General features: G+C 50.2%; 2 protein-coding genes across 5 annotated transcripts in view; one reads left to right on the top strand and one right to left on the bottom strand.

Moving 5' to 3' along the window:
- Positions 1-231: 231 nt before the first annotated feature.
- PPP1R3F (protein phosphatase 1 regulatory subunit 3F) lies at positions 232-16,490 on the bottom strand. Its single transcript, XM_045472772.1, has 4 exons — positions 15,429-16,490; positions 5,607-5,662; positions 5,084-5,163; positions 232-1,999 (listed from the first exon to the last, which is right to left on the bottom strand). The coding sequence occupies exons 1-4, from the start codon at positions 16,433-16,435 to the stop codon at positions 704-706; spliced, it is 2,439 nt and encodes an 812-aa protein (XP_045328728.1). The 5' UTR covers positions 16,436-16,490; the 3' UTR covers positions 232-703.
- Positions 15,990-21,951, top strand: part of FOXP3 (forkhead box P3) — an 18,224-nt gene continuing 12,262 nt past the window's right edge. For 3 of the 4 annotated variants that reach the window (XM_045472777.1, XM_045472778.1, XM_045472775.1), the window contains exons 1-2: positions 15,990-16,096; positions 20,075-20,713. The gene's annotated coding sequence lies outside the window, so the exon portion shown is untranslated. The other variant, XM_045472776.1, reaches the window with a different exon arrangement.

Raw genomic sequence — 21,951 nt, 5'->3', positions numbered from 1 at the left:
TCCCTGGTAGAATATGGAAAAGACCAAAGGACCTGCCTCCCCCACAAGACCACTGGACCACACGGAGTAGGCCCATGAGGTGAGGTGACACAGATCCTCAAGGATACACTGAAGCAGCAGCAGCAGGCATGACCATGTCCCATGCCCCCCTCCCCACCCTCATCCTCCCACAGAACACAACCACCCCACACGCTCAGGCCCAAACAGGAGAACACGGCACAGAAAGACACATCATTTCTCATAGAGCTCTATTGTGGCATATAATAATAGGTACTCTATATAAATTAAATTAAAAATAAAGCTCCAGCAGGTTGCACAGGTTGGCTGTTAATAAATATATCTCTGGGTAATTGTGCCCCAAGACCAGCTCACGACCACTCTCCCTCATCCAGAGAATTATACAAAAATAAATACAGGCTTGGGGGGGGGGAGGGAGGACATGCCCAGTTCCTTTCTGAAAGTTATCTCACACCATCCACCGTGCCCTGTTCCCCTCCACTAGCATCACCACAGGGAGCCCTGTGCCAACAAGACCTCAGGGACGGGAAGGTCTCTCTTCAGTAGAGCATCCTCAGAAGCAAAAGACCCCTCACTATATAGGCCACATGTACCATCTGAAGCCCCTGGGGGTGGTGCAGGGACTGCCTCTCCCCAGATCCCAGAGAGGGGAATGCCTCCTACTGCTGCTCCCCACAAGCAGCTCCTACGAGAACCAGGCCAGAGAGAGGCACAGTGCAAGCACCAGGAGGGACATACCACTGTTCAGAGCCACAGGGACAACTACCAACCCAGCCAGGACCCCCAGAGTCTGGGTCAAGGGCCCCCAGAGCTGGGGAGGCAATACACACACACATTCTGCAGGAGTTGCTAAGGTGGGTGACCTCTTTAGGGGCTCAAGGCTTGGGCCTGAACGCTTTTCATCCTGGGAGCTCACGTGGGGCCTGGCCAAACTGGAAGGGCAGACTTCAGCCCCCGAGGGAGTAAGGTTGGTGAGACCTTGCCTCCATAGGGCTGGGGCAGCTGGTTCCTTGCCAGATATAGGAACGAGGCTGCCTGCCCACTCAGTGGTAAACTCCTTGCAGCCTTCTTTCCCACCCAGGGACCTAGTCACCCCAGCTGTCACTTTATTCATGTGCAAAGAATCAGTGTCCTTGCCCAACCCCTTTTCTGGAGCCCCAGCGAACTGACCCTCTGTACCCAGAACCACGGGGCTGTCACATCCCGAGCCCTCTGCCCACGGGAGCCACACATCTCCCATAGTGGCTACCACAGAATGGGCCCCAGAGAGGATTTCTGGAGGTGATTCCTTGGGGGTATCCCCTTCTGGACTGGAGGGTATAATGGAAAGCCCCTCTTCGCCCTCCCCCTCCTCATCAGGATCCTCAGTGTCCTTGATAAGCTCCACACCACGCCCCAGCCGGGCATAGTGCAGTGTGATCTCCTCAGCTAGGGCACTGTTCAGAGCCCGCTCAGGGCCAGGCCACTTCAAGATCAGGTCGCGGTCCGTGAGTATGCCCAGGGGATGGCTGGGGGACACCCCCCCATCTGTGGGGCCCTCCCCACCACCTCCTATCCCACCTGCAGCCACAGCAGCCCGCAGGCGGCTCAGGTGAGACAGGTAGAGCTGCTCCAGCTCTTGGTCAATGGTGTCCTCGCCAAGCAGCTCCTCCAACCCACTCATGACCTCCAGACCCCCAGGGGGTTCATCCATAATGGCCCCCACGACGGAGTCCTTTCGGCCCCCTCCATTCTCGCTTGATACTTCCCACGTGGCCTCCACCTGTTGCTGGCTGGGTTCCAGGAGAGGCCCGGCTGCCCCCTCACTTGCATCGGGCCCTGAGGCCTGGTCCCTGGGGAAGCCACCCAGGCCAGAGTGAGAGGAAGAGGGGAGAATCCTGATGACTGGTGCCTGGGGGACCTCTGTGAAAGCCACGGGCGGATTGCTTCTAGGAACATCACCTTCCTCTGGGGGTTTGCCAGTCACTGTAACTTCAGGAACCTAGAGCCATTGGGAGGCGGCAGGGCAGGAGGGGAGAGAAAGGGAAAGGAAAGAAGTAGAGGAGGGGTTGGGACAAGCAGAGACAGTGAGAGCTGGTGACAGCCCACACCCAGCCCCACAGGTGTTTCCAAATAAACACTCCTTAAGGAGCCCTCTATAATTCTCCAAACTCGAAAGACTATGTCATCTGTATTAAAATAACACAATCAGATGGAGGAAAGGGGGGCTTCTTGTAGATCATAAAGCTAAGGAATTCCGTGGGCACCAATGTTTGGTGAATGGCTGTCAGTAAATACTGTTGGTTGGTGTCCAAAACATATCTAGAATATCCACATGTGTTCATGTGTTTTCTCTTTTAAAACAAATTTATTTTGGGGCGCCTGGGTGGCTCAGTCGGTTAAGTGTCCGACTTCGGCTCAGGTCATGATCTTGCGGTTCGTGGGTTCAAGCCCCACGTCAGGCTCTGTGCTGACAGCTCAGAGCCTGGAGCCCGCTTCAGATTGTTTGTCTCCCTCTCTCTTTGCCCCTCCCCCACTCATGCTCTGCCCCCCCTCTCTGCCCCTCCCCTGCTTGTGCTCTCTTTCTGTCTCTCAAAACTGAATAAATGTTAAAAAAATAATTAAAACAAATTTATTTTGACAAGGCCTAGAAACAATGACCAATCTAGCAGCAACAAAAACATCTAGCACCCAGATCTTGATTTCTAAATACCATTCTCCACTAAAAGGAACCAGAGCTTTTTTAAATAAATGGCTGCTTCCAGGTGTGAGGCAGGGAAAGCCCAAGATGAGTCTAGGCCATACTGTCATTCCACCGTGTGAGGAAGTATTCAAAGAAGGATGGGGAGTGGGTTCACAAGGAATCTGGAACCAATGTAAGTAAGTTCACACTGACCAGAGATAGTTCAATTCAAGCATCAAAACAAATAAATGCAATGGATTGAAACTTATTAAATATGTTTAAAATTCATGAGTTAATAATACCCCAAAACCAAAAATCCTTTAATTGGTCACCCTTGGAGAAGTTCATTACTTCTGAAAACTGGTAAACAAAAGGGAAAAAATTAAGTATTTATACAGCTTTTTCAATATAAACTATATACCCTCAAGGTAGCCAAATGGCTGATATGAGAAAGTTGTTTTTAGAGAGGAATTCCAGTTAATAAATGAAATGGGAATAAGAGAATTCAATAGAGCCCCATTCTAGTTAAATTAGTTTAATAATAATAGATTATATTTAATAAATCAATTGAACAAAATTGATAGTTAAATAAATTAATTCAATTTAATAGAGCATACCAATTAAATGGAATTAATATATTAATAGAGTAAGAAAGGTGTTTCCACATGAATACAATCAGCCAAAACCAGACTGTGGGAAACTCTAAAGGACAAACAAGGTTTCTTCAACAAACAAATTGCCAGAAAAAGTGGGGGAGATTTAAAAATCTAAAAAGACTCATCAACTAAATGCAATGTGTTGACCTGGTTTGGGTCTTACAATGCCTATGAGATAAGGAAATTTGAACACTGATCAAATATTTCATGATACTAAGGATTGACTGTTAATTTCCTGAGGCATGATGTTGCATCAGGTGTATGTGGTTTTTTTATGAGTGCTTAATTTTCTGAGATACAAACTGAAGTCTTTATGGATAAGATAATGCCTGGATTTTTTCCCAAAATAATCCCATAGGAAATGGGGGAGAGGGAGTAAGGAAAAAGTAGGAATGGACAAGTGCTGAAATTTGTTGAACCTGGGTGATGAATGTATGTGAGTTCATTATACTAGTCTCTTTACTTCTCTGTATGTTTGAAAATCTTTGTACTAAAAAGTTAAAACACACACACACACATACACAGTAACATACATCTCCAGAATCTCTCTCTATATATCCCTGCCAGCACCACACCGCTTGCCTGGATCACTGCAGTAGCCTCCCCCTCACCGTCCCCCTGCTCCTGCCCTCACCCCTACAGCCTATTTCCCTCACAGCAGCCAGAGGGAGCCTGTTAAATCCTGTTAGATCATAGCCCTCCTCTGCTCACGACCTTTCTGTGGCTCTTCCATCACTCAGAGTAAAAGTCAGAGCTCTCTCCATGGCCCATGACACCCTACACAATCTGTCCCCCACCCCCTGTCTGACCTCACCCCCTGCTGCTCCCCCCTCCTGGCCACTGCTCCTTGCTGTTCCTCACACATATTCGTCACGGCCCTGCCAGGGGACTTTGCACCTGCCCGGGATGTTCTTCCCCTAGTTATCCACATGGCTCACTCTCACTTTCTCCAGATCTTTGCTCAAATCTCACCACTAAGGACTCCCTTGGCCACTGGATCTAAACTCACAAAACTTCCCTCCACCCGTGTGTGTGTGGCTGTGTCTCACCCGTGCACATACCACACACACACACACACACACACACACACACACACACACTCCCCATCCCTTAATTTTTTTTTCCTTAGCACTCATCATCATCTAAAATACCCTATATTTTGGGGCACCTGGGTGACTCAGTGGGTTGAGCATCTAACTCTTGATTTTGGTTCAGGTCATGATCCCAGGGTCATGGGATTGGCCCCCACATCGGGCTCTGTGCTGAGCATGGAGCCTGCTTAAGATTCTCTCTTTCTCTCTCTCTCAATATCTCTCTCTCTCTCTCTCTCTCTCTCTCTCTCTCCCTCTGCCCCTCTCCTCCATTCTTGCTCTCTAAAAGAATTTTTAACCTTCTAAAAAATAAAATAAAATAAAATGCCATATATTTTAACTATTATTTTGTTTTGTCATGTGTCACTCCACTAAAATGCTAGTAAGCCCCATGAAGACAGCGTTTTTGGTCACTACCATATTCCCAGCATCCATAACTGCTTGGCACAGAGCAAGCAGTCAATAAATATTTGCTAAATTAACAAATGACATTTCTATAAGTTCAAGTGAATAGTTGCACCCTACTCCTCTGCCATCAGGTTCTGATTTGCAAGGGGGGGACTCCCTACAACCTAGGATAGGCCTAGAGCAAGTCAGTCCCCACCATGCAGTCTCCTATTGGGCTGTCCATCCACAGGCTGCCAGGGCCTACTTACCTGAAGTGTCATTTGAGGCCATGGACGGAGAGGGGTGGGGGCCACCAGGGGACCCACTGACTCCTGGACATTAGGGCGTTCTGTTGGAGATAAGAGAAGGGCAGCATTGGGGTGAGGCAGGTGTCCAAGCAGGCCCGGTTTAGTTAAGTAAATCTGGTCTTTTGGCCACTTGGCATTTTTGCCTCTGAAGCTTTCTGTGCTAGTCTAAGGCAGAGAGCACCTCTTAATTTGTAAGAAAGAAAACAGGGAGAAAGAAAGAAATGGTAGGGGCGCCTGGGTGGCTCAGTCGGTTGAGCGTCCGATTTTGGCTCAGGTCACGATTTCATGGTCCGTGGGTTCGAGCCCCACGTCAGACTCTGTGCTGACAGCTCGGAGCCTGGAGCCTGCTTCGGATTCTGTCTCCCTCTCTCTGTGGCCCTCCCCCGCTCATACTCTCTCTCTCTCTCTCTCAAAAAGTAAACATTTAAAAATGTTTTAAAAAGAAAGAAATGGCTAAAACCCCCACAGCCTGCCAATTGCTTACCCACAGCAGGGGGGTTATCATCGGTGTTCTTCATCCTCAGCTCTTCCTCATTAGGCCTGTGGGACAAAAGGGAGAATGCATGGATCTGATGTCCCCAGAGGCCAGTCCTGCCACCCACTGGCACCTTCTGAGCCTCTGCGGTGGCCCACCCTGACGTGACAGTGGCTGTTTTCCCTTCTGCCACCTCTTTGTATCCCCTGATTAGAAAAGCCCTATGTGCTCACTGTAGAAGTTTTATGAAACACAGGAAAGCAGAAAGAAGCAGGGAAAGAGTCACACATCAGCCAAAGGCAACTGAAATTACCATTTTGGAAAACTTCATTGCAGAGTCGACAAAATCCCTTAGATTCTGCAGACATAATTTCACAGCTGGCTTTGTCCATTTAGCAGTAAGAAGCATCACTAATACACTTTTGCAAACATTTGCAATGGCTGTTTACCATCATATAGGCTCACCATAATGTATGTACCCATTCCCATCCTACTGAACAACTAACTTGTTTCCTTCATTTTGCTCTCACAAAGCAGGCTACAGCAGACATTGTTGGGCATAGCTTTATGAACATGTTGGATCGTTTCTGTAGGGTATATTACCAGTTGTAAATGAACCCACTTTTTCCAAGAAAGGGCAGGTGAAGACTGTAGGACTCGGAAAGCAGCAGAGGGGAGAAAGGAAGCAACTGGAGAACAGGAAGGAGGCCAGCAGAAAAAGGAAGTAACCCAGGCTCACAAAGGCCCGGGTCCCTCCACCAACCCTCCGCCCATCACCATGTCAGCCTCACAGGCCACTTAACCTCTCAGAGCCTCAACCTCCTCACCTTAAAACAGAGCACAGGAGAGCCAGGATGTGCACACCAGGCACAGGGCAGTCAAGAGAAATGAAGACATCAAGCCAGACACCAGGGCCTGGCACAGAGCAGGGGTGGATCAACTATAGCTATCTACTAGTGTTGGTCCTCCTCCACCAGGCAAGTCAGGTCCGAGGTCTAAGTGGCATAAGCTAAGTGTATTTCAGCCAGCCTCTGCCGGGGGGGGGGGGGGGGGGGGGGGTTACAGGGATCACAGAGAAATCACTGTTCTCATTCTCAGAAATGAGTATCAAATGTTTATACATTAAGGCAAATGAGAGGGAAGCATTAACAAAAACATGTGCAGGGACGGAGAGGAGCTGAGGCAATGGCTCCGACCTTTTTCCTCTAAAAGGTAATATGGGGCGCCTGGGTGGCGCAGTCGGTTAAGCGTCCGACTTCAGCCAGGTCACGATCTCACGGTCCGTGAGTTCGAGCCCGTCGGGCTCTGGGCTGATGGCTCAGAGCCTGGAGCCTGTTTCCGATTCTGTGTCTCCCTCTCTCTCTGCCCTCCCCCATTCATGCTCTATCTCTCTCTGTCCCAAAAATAAATAAAAACGTTGGGAAAAAAAAAAATTAAAAAAAAAAATAAAAGGTAATATGATGATGTTGACATTTCTGCAGATGGTTGCAACTTTTTGAAAACAATCAGTGACCTCACAAAAACCAAGTACCACTAACTGACCTGAATATAATACTTACTATGATGTGAGGCACTGTTCTGTGTGCTTCACATATGTTAATTTAATCCTCACAGCAATCCTGAGGTAGGTACTTTTAATCCTCTGAAGTAGGCAGTATTATCTTCACCTCACAGATGATGAAGCAGAAAGCCGAGTAAACGGCTCAAGGTCATGCCGCGAGGATTGAAACCTAAGCCTTCCAGCTCCTATGTCTAAATCTGTGCTCTTGATCAACCAACTGCTACTTCCTGGATGAGGGAAACTGGGATCTTACCTCAACCCCATCTCTGATCCTTTCCAGAAGTAGATGGGGGGTAGCAATAATAGACAAGATCTCTCCCTCTTCTTTCATTCAGGCTTTTCTTTGAACCTGTTTTTTGCCCATATATTCATTCCCAGTTTCCCTGCCATCTTGGGACATGTGGCTAGGAGACCACCAGACACAGAAGTGGCTGAAAGATGCCTCAGGGAGGAAATCTGAACCAGGTACGTGGATCTAGAGTCTGGAAGCTCCAGAAGGAACCATCTGTCTTTCTCCATGGACTAGGGCTCATGCATCCCACCAAAAGCATTTGAATCTGAATATTACAAGGCCCTGGAGCAAGTGACTCTGGAAGCCCAGCCACTAACGCCTGAGCATCACGGATAAAAAAAAAAAGGGGGATTTGGAACAAACCAGCTTGGTCCTACACCAGTCCCCCCAGTAAGTTTAAAATCCACGTCTTTGGACTTGTGGCCCAACACAATTTCTACTGACTTGCTGGCGTCGTCCTCCATTAGATAAAATGTCATCTTCCTAGGATCTTCTAAAGCAAGCCTCTTCAAGAAGACCCACAGACACACAGAAGGTCAGCTCTCCCTCCCAGGGGCAGGACCAGGCAAGCTGTCCCCTGTCATCTGGCCCAGTGCTGACATGCACAGCAACCAGGCTTCTAAATACCACTCCGGCGTCCTAGATGTATGTGAGAGAGAAAAGCAGGAGGAAAAGAAAGAACTCCACAGTTCAGTTGAAGGGAGAAGAGAGAGAAGAAAAACAAATACAAAACAAATCCCTCAGCCCCCAGAGCATCTCTTCCGCAGCTGAGGAGCGTGAGAAGAGGGGGAACATCCAAAAATCAGGTCAAGCAATTCAGCCGATCCCAAGATGCACCAAGTCAGCAGAAGTACATAGGTCACTCTCCCTACCTCTGAAGTCAGAGACATGAAAGCAGAAGGCACAAGCTTTTATTGTTCATCTCCTCCAACGTGGGCCCTTTTCATTGATACACCAAGTCATTTGAAAACCATCACATCTATCCTTCAAAGCAACACCCTTCCCTTTTTACAAATGCGGAAACTGAGGCTCAAGGAACCGTATCTCTACACCCACTAACTACACACCACGCTGATAACAATCCAAAAAGGGCTCCATTTTGAAGACAGTGTTTGAAACTGTGGGCTGAAACAAAAAAAAAAAAAAAAGAAACTAAATATCTTTGAACTGTCTTTCACAGTAAACATTCAGGGGCAGCTATGACTTTAATCAAAAGGAGGATAGTAAGAGAAATGGAGTACAAGTGTGTACTGACTCATTGATCAGTAACAGAGAAGAGGGCTTCTCAGAAAAATGGGGAGGGAGGAGATTAAGAACAAAACTGTACCTCCAGGGTGCTTGCTAATTTTCGAGAAGGAAACCTGCTCTTTTGGCACTAGCCCCACAAATGCCACGTGGTATCTGCTCAAGGGCAGTGGGCAGTAGCGGGCCAGGGAAAGGCCTGGGAACCCCTTGGGATGCATCCTTTGGGTGTTCTCGAGAACTAGTCAAGACAGCACAGCCTAGAAGGGGCCACGCCGGGCCTGCATGCCAGTCTCCTGGGGGTGAAAATTCCTCCTGCAGTCAGGAAACTCGGTGACCACTCACCTCAGATGCCACCCAGGGGGACCAGAAGGTGAGATTTCAGAAAGAGGTGCCATTGGCCCCAGCCTGGGCCAGCAGAGACACAACCAAAAAAAAGTGCATTGCCAGAGGCAGAGAGCAAGAGAGGGCTGACAACCCCCAAAGGAGAGGAGCAAAGCAGACTTTCAATGAGCAGTCACATCTCTGCCAGCACCGCCCCGAGTCCTCTGTGAGCACCCCAACGCGGTTTTCAAAGAACTTGGCCAGCCCAAAGTGGGTCATGTGCTGACACCCAGAGGGAAAGTCAGCAGACCCCAGCTCCCATGCAGTCAACTAGAAGAGAACGCTGACTCTCCAGGGGTCGGGTGGCTTCAGAAACCTACCCCCCGATACTTGGAATTCCGGTTCCAAGCCATCTGCTTTCTGAAAAGAACAGGGTTTGGAGCAGCTGTGAAAGCCACCATATTATTTGGGGCACCGCTCTGCCTTCCCCAGCCACACTGTGTGCTGGTGTCAACCCTGGGACTTAACAGCCCATCCAGCAGGGTGGAGGGAGAGCAGTTTATCTGTGCTATGAGCTTCTTTTACAGTAATGACTTTATTCATTTGGCCGTGACCCACAACAATAAATACATTTTACATCGTAACCCAGCAACACCCATACATGTGTGAATATACATACTTACACAGAACTGAAAAACAGTTGTTCTTTGAATGAAACAACACTTACCTTCACTACATGTTGTGATGCACACTGATTATTTCCTATGCTAGTTCTTTTTCTTTAATATTTGTTGGAACCCAGGAAATGGATTTCCCATCTCAGTAAGGAGTCAAGACATGTAATTTTGAATAGCCTCAGCTCTGCCACCTACCAGCTGTGTGACCTGGAGCAAGTTATATAACCTCTCTATACCTCAGTTTCCTCATCTGCGAAGAAGGTATAATGGTAATACCTACCTCAGAGGGCTGCTGGGTGGATTGAGAAAATAGTGGGAAATTGCCTATGAAGTGCTAACAAACAGTAATCCCCTCCAAATTTCCACCAAGGGAAACTGAGGCTCTGAAAAGGAAAGCAACTTGCCCAGCAATGCCCGGCTGGTAAGACGCACCACCCGGCCTGGTACAGCAGTTAAGAACTGGAGAACTAGAGCGGGACCGCCCTAGCTCAAATCCCGGCTCCTCCACTTCTATAGTGTGTGGCCTCAGTCCACTTCCTTAACCATGATGGCCTACCAATTTCCTGTGGAGTCAAAGATGATCACTTTCTCACTAAACCCTCACTTTCCAAACAACTAAGATGGCCCTTGGCCTGTCCTGTTTCAACTGTAATTGTTCTGGTTTCCCCTAAGACTACGAACTCAGATAGCAAGTTGGGTCCCCATCCATTTAGCAACGGGGGACCTAAAAATCATTTGAGGTCTCACTGCACATCAGCCCAGTGACAGACCCTGGAGACACAATGGTGAGCACACTCAACTAGGAAGCTTACAATTTCATGTAGAGGAAGACATTTAAAAAAATAACTCACACTCATTCTTTCAACAAACATTTATTGAGCACCTTTAAGTGCCAGGCACTGTGGCAGGCCCTGCAGGAATACAGTGGTGAACAAAAGCAGACCATGTCCCTACCCCTCACGGAGCTTACAGTCTAAAAGGGCAGAGAGGGTCATCCAGTAATCCCCTAATGAAGGTCTAACTACAAACTGAGGTCAGTGCCTTCAGGAAAGGAAGAAAGCCCTAGAACAAAGGGCCCTGGCCTAGACTCCAGGGTCAGGATGGGCTTAGGATGCGTAGAAGGAAGATAAGCAAGGGATGGGTAGGGGAGAGGCCACTCAGGAACACCATTGGGGAGGTGATGGATTCAGTCTCAAACAAGGGAGGCATCTTTGGGACGTCAGCCAAGTGGAGACATGGAGTTTGGCTATGTGAGGCTGAAGGAAAGAGCAAGGAGAAGGGCCAGAAAGTTAAGAGGAAAAGCAGCAGAGCGTGGTCCCAAGGCAAAGGAAGACAGTGTTTTAAGTAGGAGTGCTCAACCACTTCAAGAAGAAAGTCAAAAACCACCTATGGAATCTGGTAGATGTGGGGGGGCTGAAGCAAATGGAGGAGAGCATAGGCAACTCTTTAGAGGAGGGTCAGCAATGAAGGGGAGGGAGGTGATTAGGTGCTGGCCGGGAGTAGCAGGGTCAGGGGTGGGGTCAAAGGACAAGTTTTTAAGACAGTAGACATACTGGCATGTACAAAGGCTGAAATAGAGGATCAGTGAGGAGGGCGGTGAAAAGCTGCCGGGAAAGGGTCAGGTTCTGGAGCAAGTGGCAGAAAACAGAAGCCAGGGCACAAGTCGGGGAACTGGCCTGAAGGGAGGAAAATGGTACCCTCCTCCCCTGTAACACAAGGGAGGGAACTTAGTTTGCAGGCTTTGGGGGCTGCAAGTTGTGGGGAGTTCCATTCTTATGACCTCATTCTGTTTCTTGAAGCAGGAAGTAAATTCTGAAGGTAAAGAACATTTGAGTCACATCAAGGTGGAGACAAGAGTGGATCAGAAAAATATAATAGGACTGCCAGGCAGGGTAGGAAATGATCCTAAATTGGTGGCAACATACAGCTGTTCTGCCATGTGACTGACATTCTCCAGCTGGACTTGCCTATTTGGCTGTCTGTGCTATGACAACTTTGGGGCCTGAAGATGTTGGGATGTACAGGCTTCCCAGAGGAAGTACTCTTAGAACTGAAGTATCAAAATGAGGAGACTACAAGGAGCACAGGACCAACATTCCTGGTGATGGAAACGGCAAGGGCAAAGGCCCTGAGGCAGGAAGGGGTAAGGTACCTTGTTAAGACCGCAGTGACAGGACCTCAGAAGGCAGAGGACAGTGTGAGACTAGTAGTGGTGTGGGCCAGACTGCGGGACAGGGCAGGGGGTTCTTGAAGGTCATGCTAAAGCTTTCTTGGTCTTTATTTTTAAGAGGAATAGGACACCCCTAAGGGTACTAAGCCAAGGCAGACTAGGAGGACTCCTCCTGACCCAGCCCTAAGACTCTGGACTCTGGGAGCCTCAGTTTGCTCATCCAGGAAAGAGGGGTAAAAACAGTCTCTCTCCCAGGGAATGTTTTGAAAGGATTAGATGAGGACTGTGCATGCAAACCCTCGGCAAAATGCCCAATACAGAGCAGCGGCTCCACCAAGACTCATACAAGCCCTCGGTACCTGCCTCTCCCACCCAGTTCTACCATTAAACCCTTTGACATCTTAGCGTCAGTCTGCAGCTTTTTCCCCGATTGAACCTAGCACTGTGCCCAGCACATAGTAGGCCCTCAACAAATGCTTGTTGATGGATCATCTCCAAGCAGAAGGGTTATCAAAAGCCTGGTCCAGCGATCCAGAGAATGTGGCCATTTTGGTTTCTGAGCTGTATCCCAGTGGCTACCCAAGACTTGCCCTGTGCCTGGTGCACACCACACAGTGGGCCTGTAGCCAACACTTCTGAACTAGGAGCTCTCTACTGTGGGGCGCCTGCAGGTTAAGCCTATCCCCTGAGATCGGCTACCAGCTACCATTTCCCAAGAGGGCTGGGTCGCAGGGGGCAGCTGTTCTTCAACAGCGCTCCAAGTCACCAGAAGCACACGGCTTTTAAAATGATAAGTTGAAATGTACTCGCCAAGGAAGCCACCGACCTACAAAGAAAATCTTACCGCTGATCTTGCAATGAGCAGCAACCTCCCCTTTGCAAGAGCTGAGATCAAAAGATAAAGAAGCTATCCAAAAGCCATCTGCCCACTTAAAATAATATCACAAGTCATGTTAGGAACCACAGACCTGGGGCCAGATACCAAAACAATTGTCTGAACGGGCTGCTTCAATTTCTCCTTAAAACCACCCATGTTATTTTAAAAGAAAAACACCCTCCCCACCCACCTTGGCCCTGTGAGCTTTTGATTTCTCTGTTCTCTTCCTCTTACACTCTAAGATGACCAAACTGTTACCCAAACTGCTGCATCTTACAGACAGGGCTCCCATGACAGCTACCTGGGAAGACAACTTAGGAAATGATAGAAATGAAGATGATTCTGGGGCACTGGAACCACTCAAAACCTTGATCTGGGTGATCTCTACACAAGAACATACATACGTAAAAATCCACTGAACCCTACACTTAAGAGCAGCATGCCTTGTATAGGTATGCCTCAAAAAAGCAAAGAGAGAGACAAAGAGAGAAAGAGAGACAGAGACAGAGGCAGGGACAAAGAGAACAGTTAAAAGGAAAGCATGACCTGCTGGGAACACTGGGAGTGAAATGCAGAATTTTCCCTGAACCTGGTCAGACCTTCCAGAGTAGGAAAAAAATGCCCCTAGCATGTCCTCCCTGGTCCTGTCACTCACTAGCTGAGTGGACTTGAGCAAGCTGGCTCACCTCCCTGAGCTACCTCAGTCTCCTTTCTTAAACGTGCATAATCATAGCACCTATACCACACAGCATGCACAGCAGGGCTCAGGAGGGAACAGACTTGAAGCTCTCAGCTCAGAGATCAGTAAATGCTGGACACTGTTATCTTTCACAGCTACCACCGCACTTCAGTACCTTGCCCATGTTCACTGCATCCAATCCAACCAAAGTGACTGTCATTCCCGTTTAGCAGATAAGAAAACTGAGGCTTACAGATGAAGAAACTGAGGCAAGGCCACACAGCAGGTGATAGGCAGAGCAGCATTTGGGAGGGGTATCCAAAGAACTGTACGTGTGATTCCCTAAATACAAATATAAACACTAGCTAACACTTTCTGGCACAACTATGAGCCATGTTCGGTTCCGGGGGCTTTTACTCATTTCCTGTGAAGTAGGGGTTATAATTATCTGTTTTCCAGATGAGGGTATTGAGGTACAGTGCAGTCAAATGAGTTAGCCAAGCTCACAATGCCAATAGATGGCAGGGCTGCAATTTGAACCGAAGCACTCTGATGTCAGAATCCACTCTCTTAACACTGTAAGGAAAGGCATGCTGCCTGCCCCCTTTAAACTAAGTCTCAGCTTACTATGGAGTTCACAGGTCAGTAAGTGGGTGCTTGCCTGCTTGCTCGCATACCCAGACACATCCGCCCACCAGCCCCAAGCTGGACCTTTCTGAACCACTCACTCACAGCCTAAGGCCTTGCCAGGACCACAAACATCTTGCTACAACCAGAGGCTTCTGATCAAGCATATACAAGGTCCCAAACGCATTTTCCCATCCCCATTTCCAGTCCTCCCAGAAGCAGGGAAATGTATGCACTTCCCACAGGTGCACAGAGACTACTTACCCCAGGCTAGACATAGGTGACCCCCCCCCACAAAGAATCAGGCCTAGCTGATACCCTCAAAGAACTCTTAGTTTGACTGAGAAAACCTAGTCTCCTATCAGGGCCTCCTGGGATTAACTGGTTCCTTCTCCCAGGCTCTGAATGGCCACAGGCAAAAACGAAGGAGGAGAGCTTCAAGTCCAGGCCCACCTGGTTCTGCCTCTGCCAGAGCCACTGCCTCCCTGGGAGAGCATGGACTCAGCCCCTCAATCCTCCAGGAGGCCTTACACTAGATTAGAACTTAACAGTAAAGAGATGCACAGGCTTCAAGGTCAGTGGTGGTAGAATTGGAAAAGCCAGGCGCCATCACTTCCTCAACCAGTTTCTCCCTCTGGGTCCCTGGTTTGCTGCTCTGTCAAATGGGGATCAGATTCCCTGTCCGCACTGGCAAGGCCCTTGGTCCACACTACCATGTCACTGAAGTTCTGTCCACTCCCACACACTGCTCATCATTCACACCAAGCTCACTCTCACTCAGGACCTTTGTACTCACTGTTCCCTCTGCCTGGGAACACCCTTGCTCCCATATGTGTGCACAACCACTCCTCTTTTATCATTCAGGACTCAGTTGAAATGGCAACTCCTTGGAAAAGCTTTACCTGTTCCCTTTTCTACAAACTTTCTCCCCTCCACTCCATATCTGTGCAGGACTCTTATGATCATCAAAGACTCACCTCCTTAAAGGCCTTCCCTGAACACTCTAAAGCAGCTATTCCCTCCAAACTATCCCCTTTTTTCACTTTCCTCTCAGCAACTAATCTTATCCCTACGTATCTTATCTGCTGGCCTGTTTTTCTTCAAACCGTCTCCAATAGGAGCCTGTATGATCCTTGAGGGCAGGGAAGAGGTCTGTCTTGTTCAGGGCTTTACAGTGGAATTCAATAAATGAATGAATGAAACCCCAGTAATTAAAACAGAGCCTAGCATATGTTTGGCCTCTATTGCTCTTTGACTAACTGACTGAATGCGCCCTCCTCCCTGTCCTGGAGAGCAGGCCTGCAGGGTTCCTGGGTCAGGATGCTCGTTCTCCATCCCAGACACAGCCTTGTGTTGGCGGAGGTGGCGCTGGCAGACATTACCTGCGCCTCACCGGCTTCATGCAGCTCTTCAGCTGCCTGGCCTCAGCCTCCACGGGACCCTGGCACTCGGGCTGTGGCTCCAGCTGCTGCAGCTGCTGCTGCTGGGGCAGCCCTTCAGCATCAGTGGGTGTGGGAGCGGGTGCGATCCGGAGCAGGACTGTGTAGTTGCGGCCGTGGTTGTTGGCCCAGAAAGTGCCCTCGGGGGTCTCATAGCGCACCACGAAGTCCAGGCGCGCCCCATCGCCCGCGCCCTCAGCAAAGGGCAGCTGGAAGGCAAAGCGGTCAGTGCGGCCGCCATCGTCGGGCGAGGAGGCGGACGCCTGGCCAGGGCCCAAGCCCAGGCCCAGGCCGGGATCCAGGATGGGATCTCCTGCTCCTGGTCCTCCCGCTCCTGCCCCCGGTGGGCTGCGCGGGACGTAGCGCGCTGGATGGTCGCAGAAGGAAGCCCAGCCGTCGTGTGAGGCCCGCACGTGCACCGCCTTCTCGAAGGAGCGGTTCAGCACGCGTACCAACCCGCGCAGCACCGGCGGGCGTCCCCCAGGCACCCACACCCCGGCACCCCCGGGGACCGCTCCAGGAGGCGGCAGCAGCGCCTCCAGCTCCACCATGACGCGCCCCAAGCGCTCCAGACGGCCCGGCGCAGGCGGCAGCGAAAATGTGGGCACCAGGTAAAAACCCCCGCCAGCGGGGACGGGGCACAGCGGCGAGGGCTCAGGGCAAGCTTCCTCTTCCTCCTCCCCTTCATCCCCATCCTCGCCATCGTCGTCCTCGTCAGCCCCGCCGCCGTCGCCATCTTGCCCGGCCGCCGCCGCCATCTTGCCCGCCCCGGGCCCGCCCCACGGCCGGTAGCGGCGCAGCTGCGCCAGCGGCAGCCCCAGGGCCTCGTCGGCGAACAGCACTCTCCGCGGGGCCACCGCTGCCTCAACTGAGGTGCGGGGCTCACCCGCAGCCGGCGAGGGGGGCGCGGGATGCCGCAGCGGGGGCTCCACAGGGGCCGGGCGCGCCATATCGGCGGCGGCGGCGGCACCGACGGCACGGGTGGCGGGACCGGCGGGGGCAGGGCCTGGAGGGGCGGGCAGCCAATGGGAAGGCCAGCGCGGGGGGGTTACGGCTCACGGGGGGCGTAGGCGGTGAGATGGAGACAGGTATAGCAGAGAGCCAATGGGGAGCCGCGCCAGGATGACGTAGCGGTGACTCAAGTGCAGGAGAAGCACGCAGCCAATGAGAATGCCCGAGAGTGGGCGGTGCAGGAGGCGGGATGGTCGGGGAATCAATGGAGGGGGACGCTAAATAGGTGTGGTGCGAGGCCCGGGATGAAAAGAGCAAAAGTAGGAGAGGTAGTGGGGGAGCGGGAGCGGCATGTGGGCGACGGGGAAAATGGAATGATTACAGGCGATGGGGGCAATGGGGAGCAAATGGAGAGGCCCGAAAAGTAGGAAATCCCTTAGTTGCGTAGGCGATGGGACGCGAAGACAGAAACTGCAAATAGCCAATGGGGAGCCATGCGCCTGTTGCGTAAAGGAGATGACGATAAGATAATAGCTACAGCGAGCCAATGGGGAGTCTTGTGAGCTTGCACTATACCTTCAGGAGGCGATGACAGGGCTGAACTAGCTAATGCAAAGGCTAGAAAGAGACCAAAGGGCGGTGTTAGAGCGGCCTCGGAGGCGGGACTGGAGAGGCAGGCCCAATGGAAGTGGACCATGGAGGCGGGAGCCAGGGAGATATTGATGGCGGATAGCCAATGAGAGAGCCAGACTGAAGGCAGTTAAGGCCTCAAAGGGCGGTGCTAGCATGAAATAAACCAATGCCAAGGCTAGAAAGCGTAGCGGGACCGCAGGACTCGGAGGCGGGACGAGAAAGAGCAGAGCCAACCGGGATATTGTAGGTTGTGTGAAGGAGGGGATGAACAGCCAATAATAAGGAGGCCAGACGAGGGGACGGTGCGTAGACGGTCTGGGCTGTAGGGTGCTTGGGCCACAGATCCGTAGAATGCACGCAGCCATTAGGGAGAGCGTTCGTCTTGTGGTTGGATTTACCTTCTCCTTAGCCCTTCGTGACTTCTCATTACCCAGGGCTATGAATCCCCTAGACTGCTCCGTAGTGTGAGGTTTAAGAAAGCAAAACGGACTCGGCTGTCACAGTTACTGGGTCTTCCCTGCCCACCATGAAACCTTTGTTTGAGCAGTGCCACTAGCCAAGAATGTCCTTGATTGTCACCCTCAGCATTCTCCAGGACTTGGCACCATTGTTGAATGAATGGCCAAATGAGAAGTTGACCTTTTCTGGAAAATGAGCTTTTTCTAACTTGAGCTCAGCAAAACACTGAGCCTGACTGCATGCCACCAGGAGTTGGTTGTTGGACATGTTGGCAGACATCAACTAATGTAATCACAAACCAAAGTCCCGTCTTTCTTGTCTCGCACTCCACACCCCAAAGTGGACTCACTTCCCTCTTTCTGTCCCCCATCTCTGCTCTGCTGTTCCCTCTTCCACAAGCACTGCTCCTTCTGCTTCCTCATCCTTTCTCTCTCCCTTTAAGGTCCTGCCTTAAACTGAAATGTAGCTTTTGCCCACTGAGCATGGCCATTCATACTTTCCCCCTCCATCCTGGGAGGGTTTTCTGAACACCTACTGTATGCAAGGTTCTGACTTACAGCATCCCTAGGAAGGAGAAGGTTATTACCCCCCTAGTCACCTCCCTTTCTCAAGTCTCAGTGTCCAGGGTGAGGTCATGGATCAGGAAGGAATATGTTCAGTCGCAAGTAACAGGAAAACAATCACAAAAGAATAGGGGCTTACACAAGATAGAATTTTTTTTTCCTGACTTCTTGTTAGGGTATTATCTGTGTCCTAGACTGACCCCAGGACTCTTGCCCTTCAACAAATTCTGTCAGCCCTCCATTCAAAATATTTCCCAGATCCACCCTCTCCACTGCCAGCACCATCATCAGTCACTGGACTATTACAGTAGTCTCCTCGTCTCTGGTGCCTCTGCTTCCACCTTCACTCCTACAGTCTGTTCTACACTCAGCAGTCAGAGATCCTGTTAAATCCTAAAGCAGTTCATGTCTCTCCTGTACTCACAACCCTCCTGTGGCTTCCTCCTTACTCAGAGTAAAAGCCAAAATCCTTACCACGAGCTACAAGGTCCTGCATGGTCTAACCCCGAAGTCCCCTCTCTGACCTCACCTCCAACCCATCTTCCTCTTGCTCACACCACTCTAACCACACTGACCACCTTCCTAGACGTCGAGAAAATCACACACTCCCACCTCAGGGCCTTTGAGCTGGCTGTTTCCTCTGGAGTCACTTAGATGTCTACATGGCTCCATCCCTCACCTCCTTCAAGTCTTTGTCAAAGGCCTCCCCTTCTCTGAGGACTTTCATGGATGTGCCTGTGTAATCCTGTGTACTCTCCCCCAGAAGCCTTCCACACAAGGGGCACCTGGGTGGCTCAGTCAGTTGAGCGTCTGACTCTTGATTTAGGCTCAGGTCACAATCCCAGGGTCGTGGGATTGAGCTCCAGATTGGGCTCTGTGCTGAGTGTGCCTGCTTAAGATCCTCTCTCTCTCTCTCCCTCTGCCCCTCTCCCCTACTCACTTACTCACTCTCTCTGAAAAAAAATTTTTTTAAAGTCTTCCACACAAGAGGATGTAGTCCAGTACAAAGAGGAGGTGGTGACTTCTGCCTGCCCCTCTCTGCCCAGCTGACCCCCCCAGCCCTCACTCTGCAAGGGTCCTGGCTCTCTGCAGCAGTAGCATCACCCCACCGACACACCAGGCCCCACTCAAGTGGCCTCCTGGTACTCTAGGCCACCATCCTCATTCAGCTATCCCCCTACTTCTCTGGCCACTCATCTCATGGAGTGAGTGACAATAAGGGAGAGATGGCCTAGGGAGGGTATAAGAAGGATGCAGCCCACACCTCTGACCCTGTAAAAGAAAACCAGCCTCCTCTCTCAAGAGGGGACAGGTCCTGGGGCAAGGAATGAGGCCTTGACCTCTAGAACTGGTCTAGTTTACAGTTAGTTATACAGGGAGTATAAAGAATGTTGAGACCCAAGTCCATGAGGAGCAAGGGGTCATTAGCTTTGGTAACATCCCTAAAGTCAGCTCCCCAGGACTCCTTCCTGATGAACAAGCTCCTCACACCCTCTTGCTCACAACCACATGCCACACCTGTTAAGCCCCTGCCGTACATGAGGTCCCTGCAGGCCTCCAATCTGAGAACCTCATTCCACTTTGGTGCCTCCCCTGGCTGCCTTGCGCACACAGGCCATCTTTGGGCTTCAGATGTGTCCCACCAACTCAGAAGCCTCAACCAGTGAAAGTCTTGTTTTGAACTAATGGTAGGGAGGGTTGGTTTCTTATTTTTTTTAATTGTTGTTGTTGGCTGATTTTTTTAGGTCTTTTTTTTTTCTATTCACCTTTTTTTTTTTTCTTATCTTCACAAAGCCAGGCCATCAGGCCCCCTCTAGACTTTTCCAGAAAGGTGAGTCTGAGTTAAGGAAAGAGGCTCTCCTTTTTTTCAGGACTTGGGAGGTGGTAAGGGGAAGAAAAAAGGTGAAGGGGCAAAGGAGTGGTTCTTGGCCCCTGGGTTTGTATCATGTGAATAAAAAGCCATTTCCAATTTCTCTTCCCCAGGCCCGAAGCCAGTCTTGCAGAGGAGTCGGAGTAGACATTGGATGACAGAACCCTGAGCCATGCAGGGCGCTGAGGAACTGGGGGCTGGGATCCTCAGCCACAGCCTATCAGTAGAAGCCCCTGGAGCCTGGTCTCCCCTGTTAACCATTGGTTAGAGGGGGTCACTGCTGAAGTAAGGAAATGCAGCTACCAATACTTGGACAACCATAAAACCTCACAAGCTTCAAGCCCACAGAAGAATCTCCAAATCTCAGAACTTCCCTGTCACTGCATCCTAGAATTTAAAACCCAAGACTTTTGGGCTCAAGGAAACCTGGGGATTTTTAAGCCCGGCACCTTAAGAAGGCAGAGCCCCCACTTGCCAGCTCTGTCATCTCAGGCAAGTTGCTCAACTACTCGGCACCTCCGTTTTCCCCATCTGTAGGATGGCTGTGATGACAAGATGGACCGCAACAGGCTGCAGTGAGGACTGAATGTGATCATTTGTGAGAATCATTCAGCACTATGTCTGGCACCTGGAAAACTGGAGATCAATGTCAGCTATGGGGATGATGGCGGTAATCTAGAATCCTAAAACCTTGGAAGCTGGGATTTGTCGAAGTAGAAAATTGCAAAGGCTGAGGACCTCAGAAGCATCAGGTCATGGTATCCCTGACTATGAGGGGATTGGAGTCCCAGGGGGCCTCTGGCCATCATGAGAATGGATGCATTAACACCAGGGGCCTTGTCAGGACCTTCCCTGTAGGATACCCTCCAGGTCTGAGTTCTCAGGCTCTATGACATGATGAGGCAAGACTTTTCTCCCTTTCCTTACTCAGTGATGCTAAGTGGATTCTAGGAGCCAGTGCTTCTCAGATTCTTAGATTCTGTGAATTGTGGTGGTGGGGGGTAGAGACGGACTCCCTGCATTTTTCTCCGTGAAATAACTTCCATGCCCCTCACCCTCTGGGAAGACGGGATGCAGAGCTCCCCCTCCCTGGGCAGTAAGAGCAGTGCTGACCGTATCAATTCTCCCTAAGGAGAAACTGAGGCATAGAGCAAAGCAAAGCTTCTGGAAACCCAGTCCTATTCAGTTTCTTTCCCTGGTGTTTCCCGTTCCATCACACACACAGAGTGATGTCTCTACCTGCTTGGGACGCCTCTGTGATTTATTTGAGTTTTTTTTCCCTTGTTTTTTTTTTTTTTCTAACTCTACACACTTTTGTTTAAAAAACTGTGGTTTCTCATGAGCCCTGTTATCTCATTGATACCTCTCACCTCTGTGGTGAGGGGAAGAAATCATATTTTCAGATGACTCGTAAAGGGCAAAGAAAAAACCCAAAATTTCAAAATTTCCGTTTAAGTCTCATAATCAAGAAGAGGAGAAACAGAGTGAGTGAGAGAGAGAGAGAGCAAGAGAGAGAAAAAAACTATGAGAACCCCCCCCACCCTGTGATTATCAGCACACATACTCATCGAAAAAAAAATTGGATTATTAGAAGAGAGAGGTCTGTGGCTTCCACACCGTGGTTTTTCTTCTCGGTATAAAAGCAAAGTTGTTTTTGATATGCGACAGTTTCCCACAAGCCTGGCTGATCCTTTTCTGTGAGTCCACTTCAAGAAGGTGAGTGTCCCTGCTCTCCCCCATCAGATGCGGGTCCAGTGAAAGAGATGGCACAGAGGTAGGCACTGGCGGGGGGGGGGGGCGCGGTGCAGGCAGGGGCCCTCCGGTACCGTCAAGACGCACACAACTACTGTGGTTCCAGTCAGGTAAGATATTTTTGACAATAATAATAGTAATAATCAATGCCAGAAGACTGATAGGTAAAGTACTTAATCAATGTGTGGGCAGAGGCAAAGATAAATAAACTGATATATAGATGGGCAGGACTTTTAAA

The sequence above is a fragment of the Leopardus geoffroyi genome, chromosome X, assembly GCF_018350155.1.
Source record: "Leopardus geoffroyi isolate Oge1 chromosome X, O.geoffroyi_Oge1_pat1.0, whole genome shotgun sequence".
Taxonomy (NCBI): domain Eukaryota; kingdom Metazoa; phylum Chordata; class Mammalia; order Carnivora; family Felidae; genus Leopardus; species Leopardus geoffroyi.
This window is presented reverse-complemented; position numbering and strand designations above follow the sequence as displayed.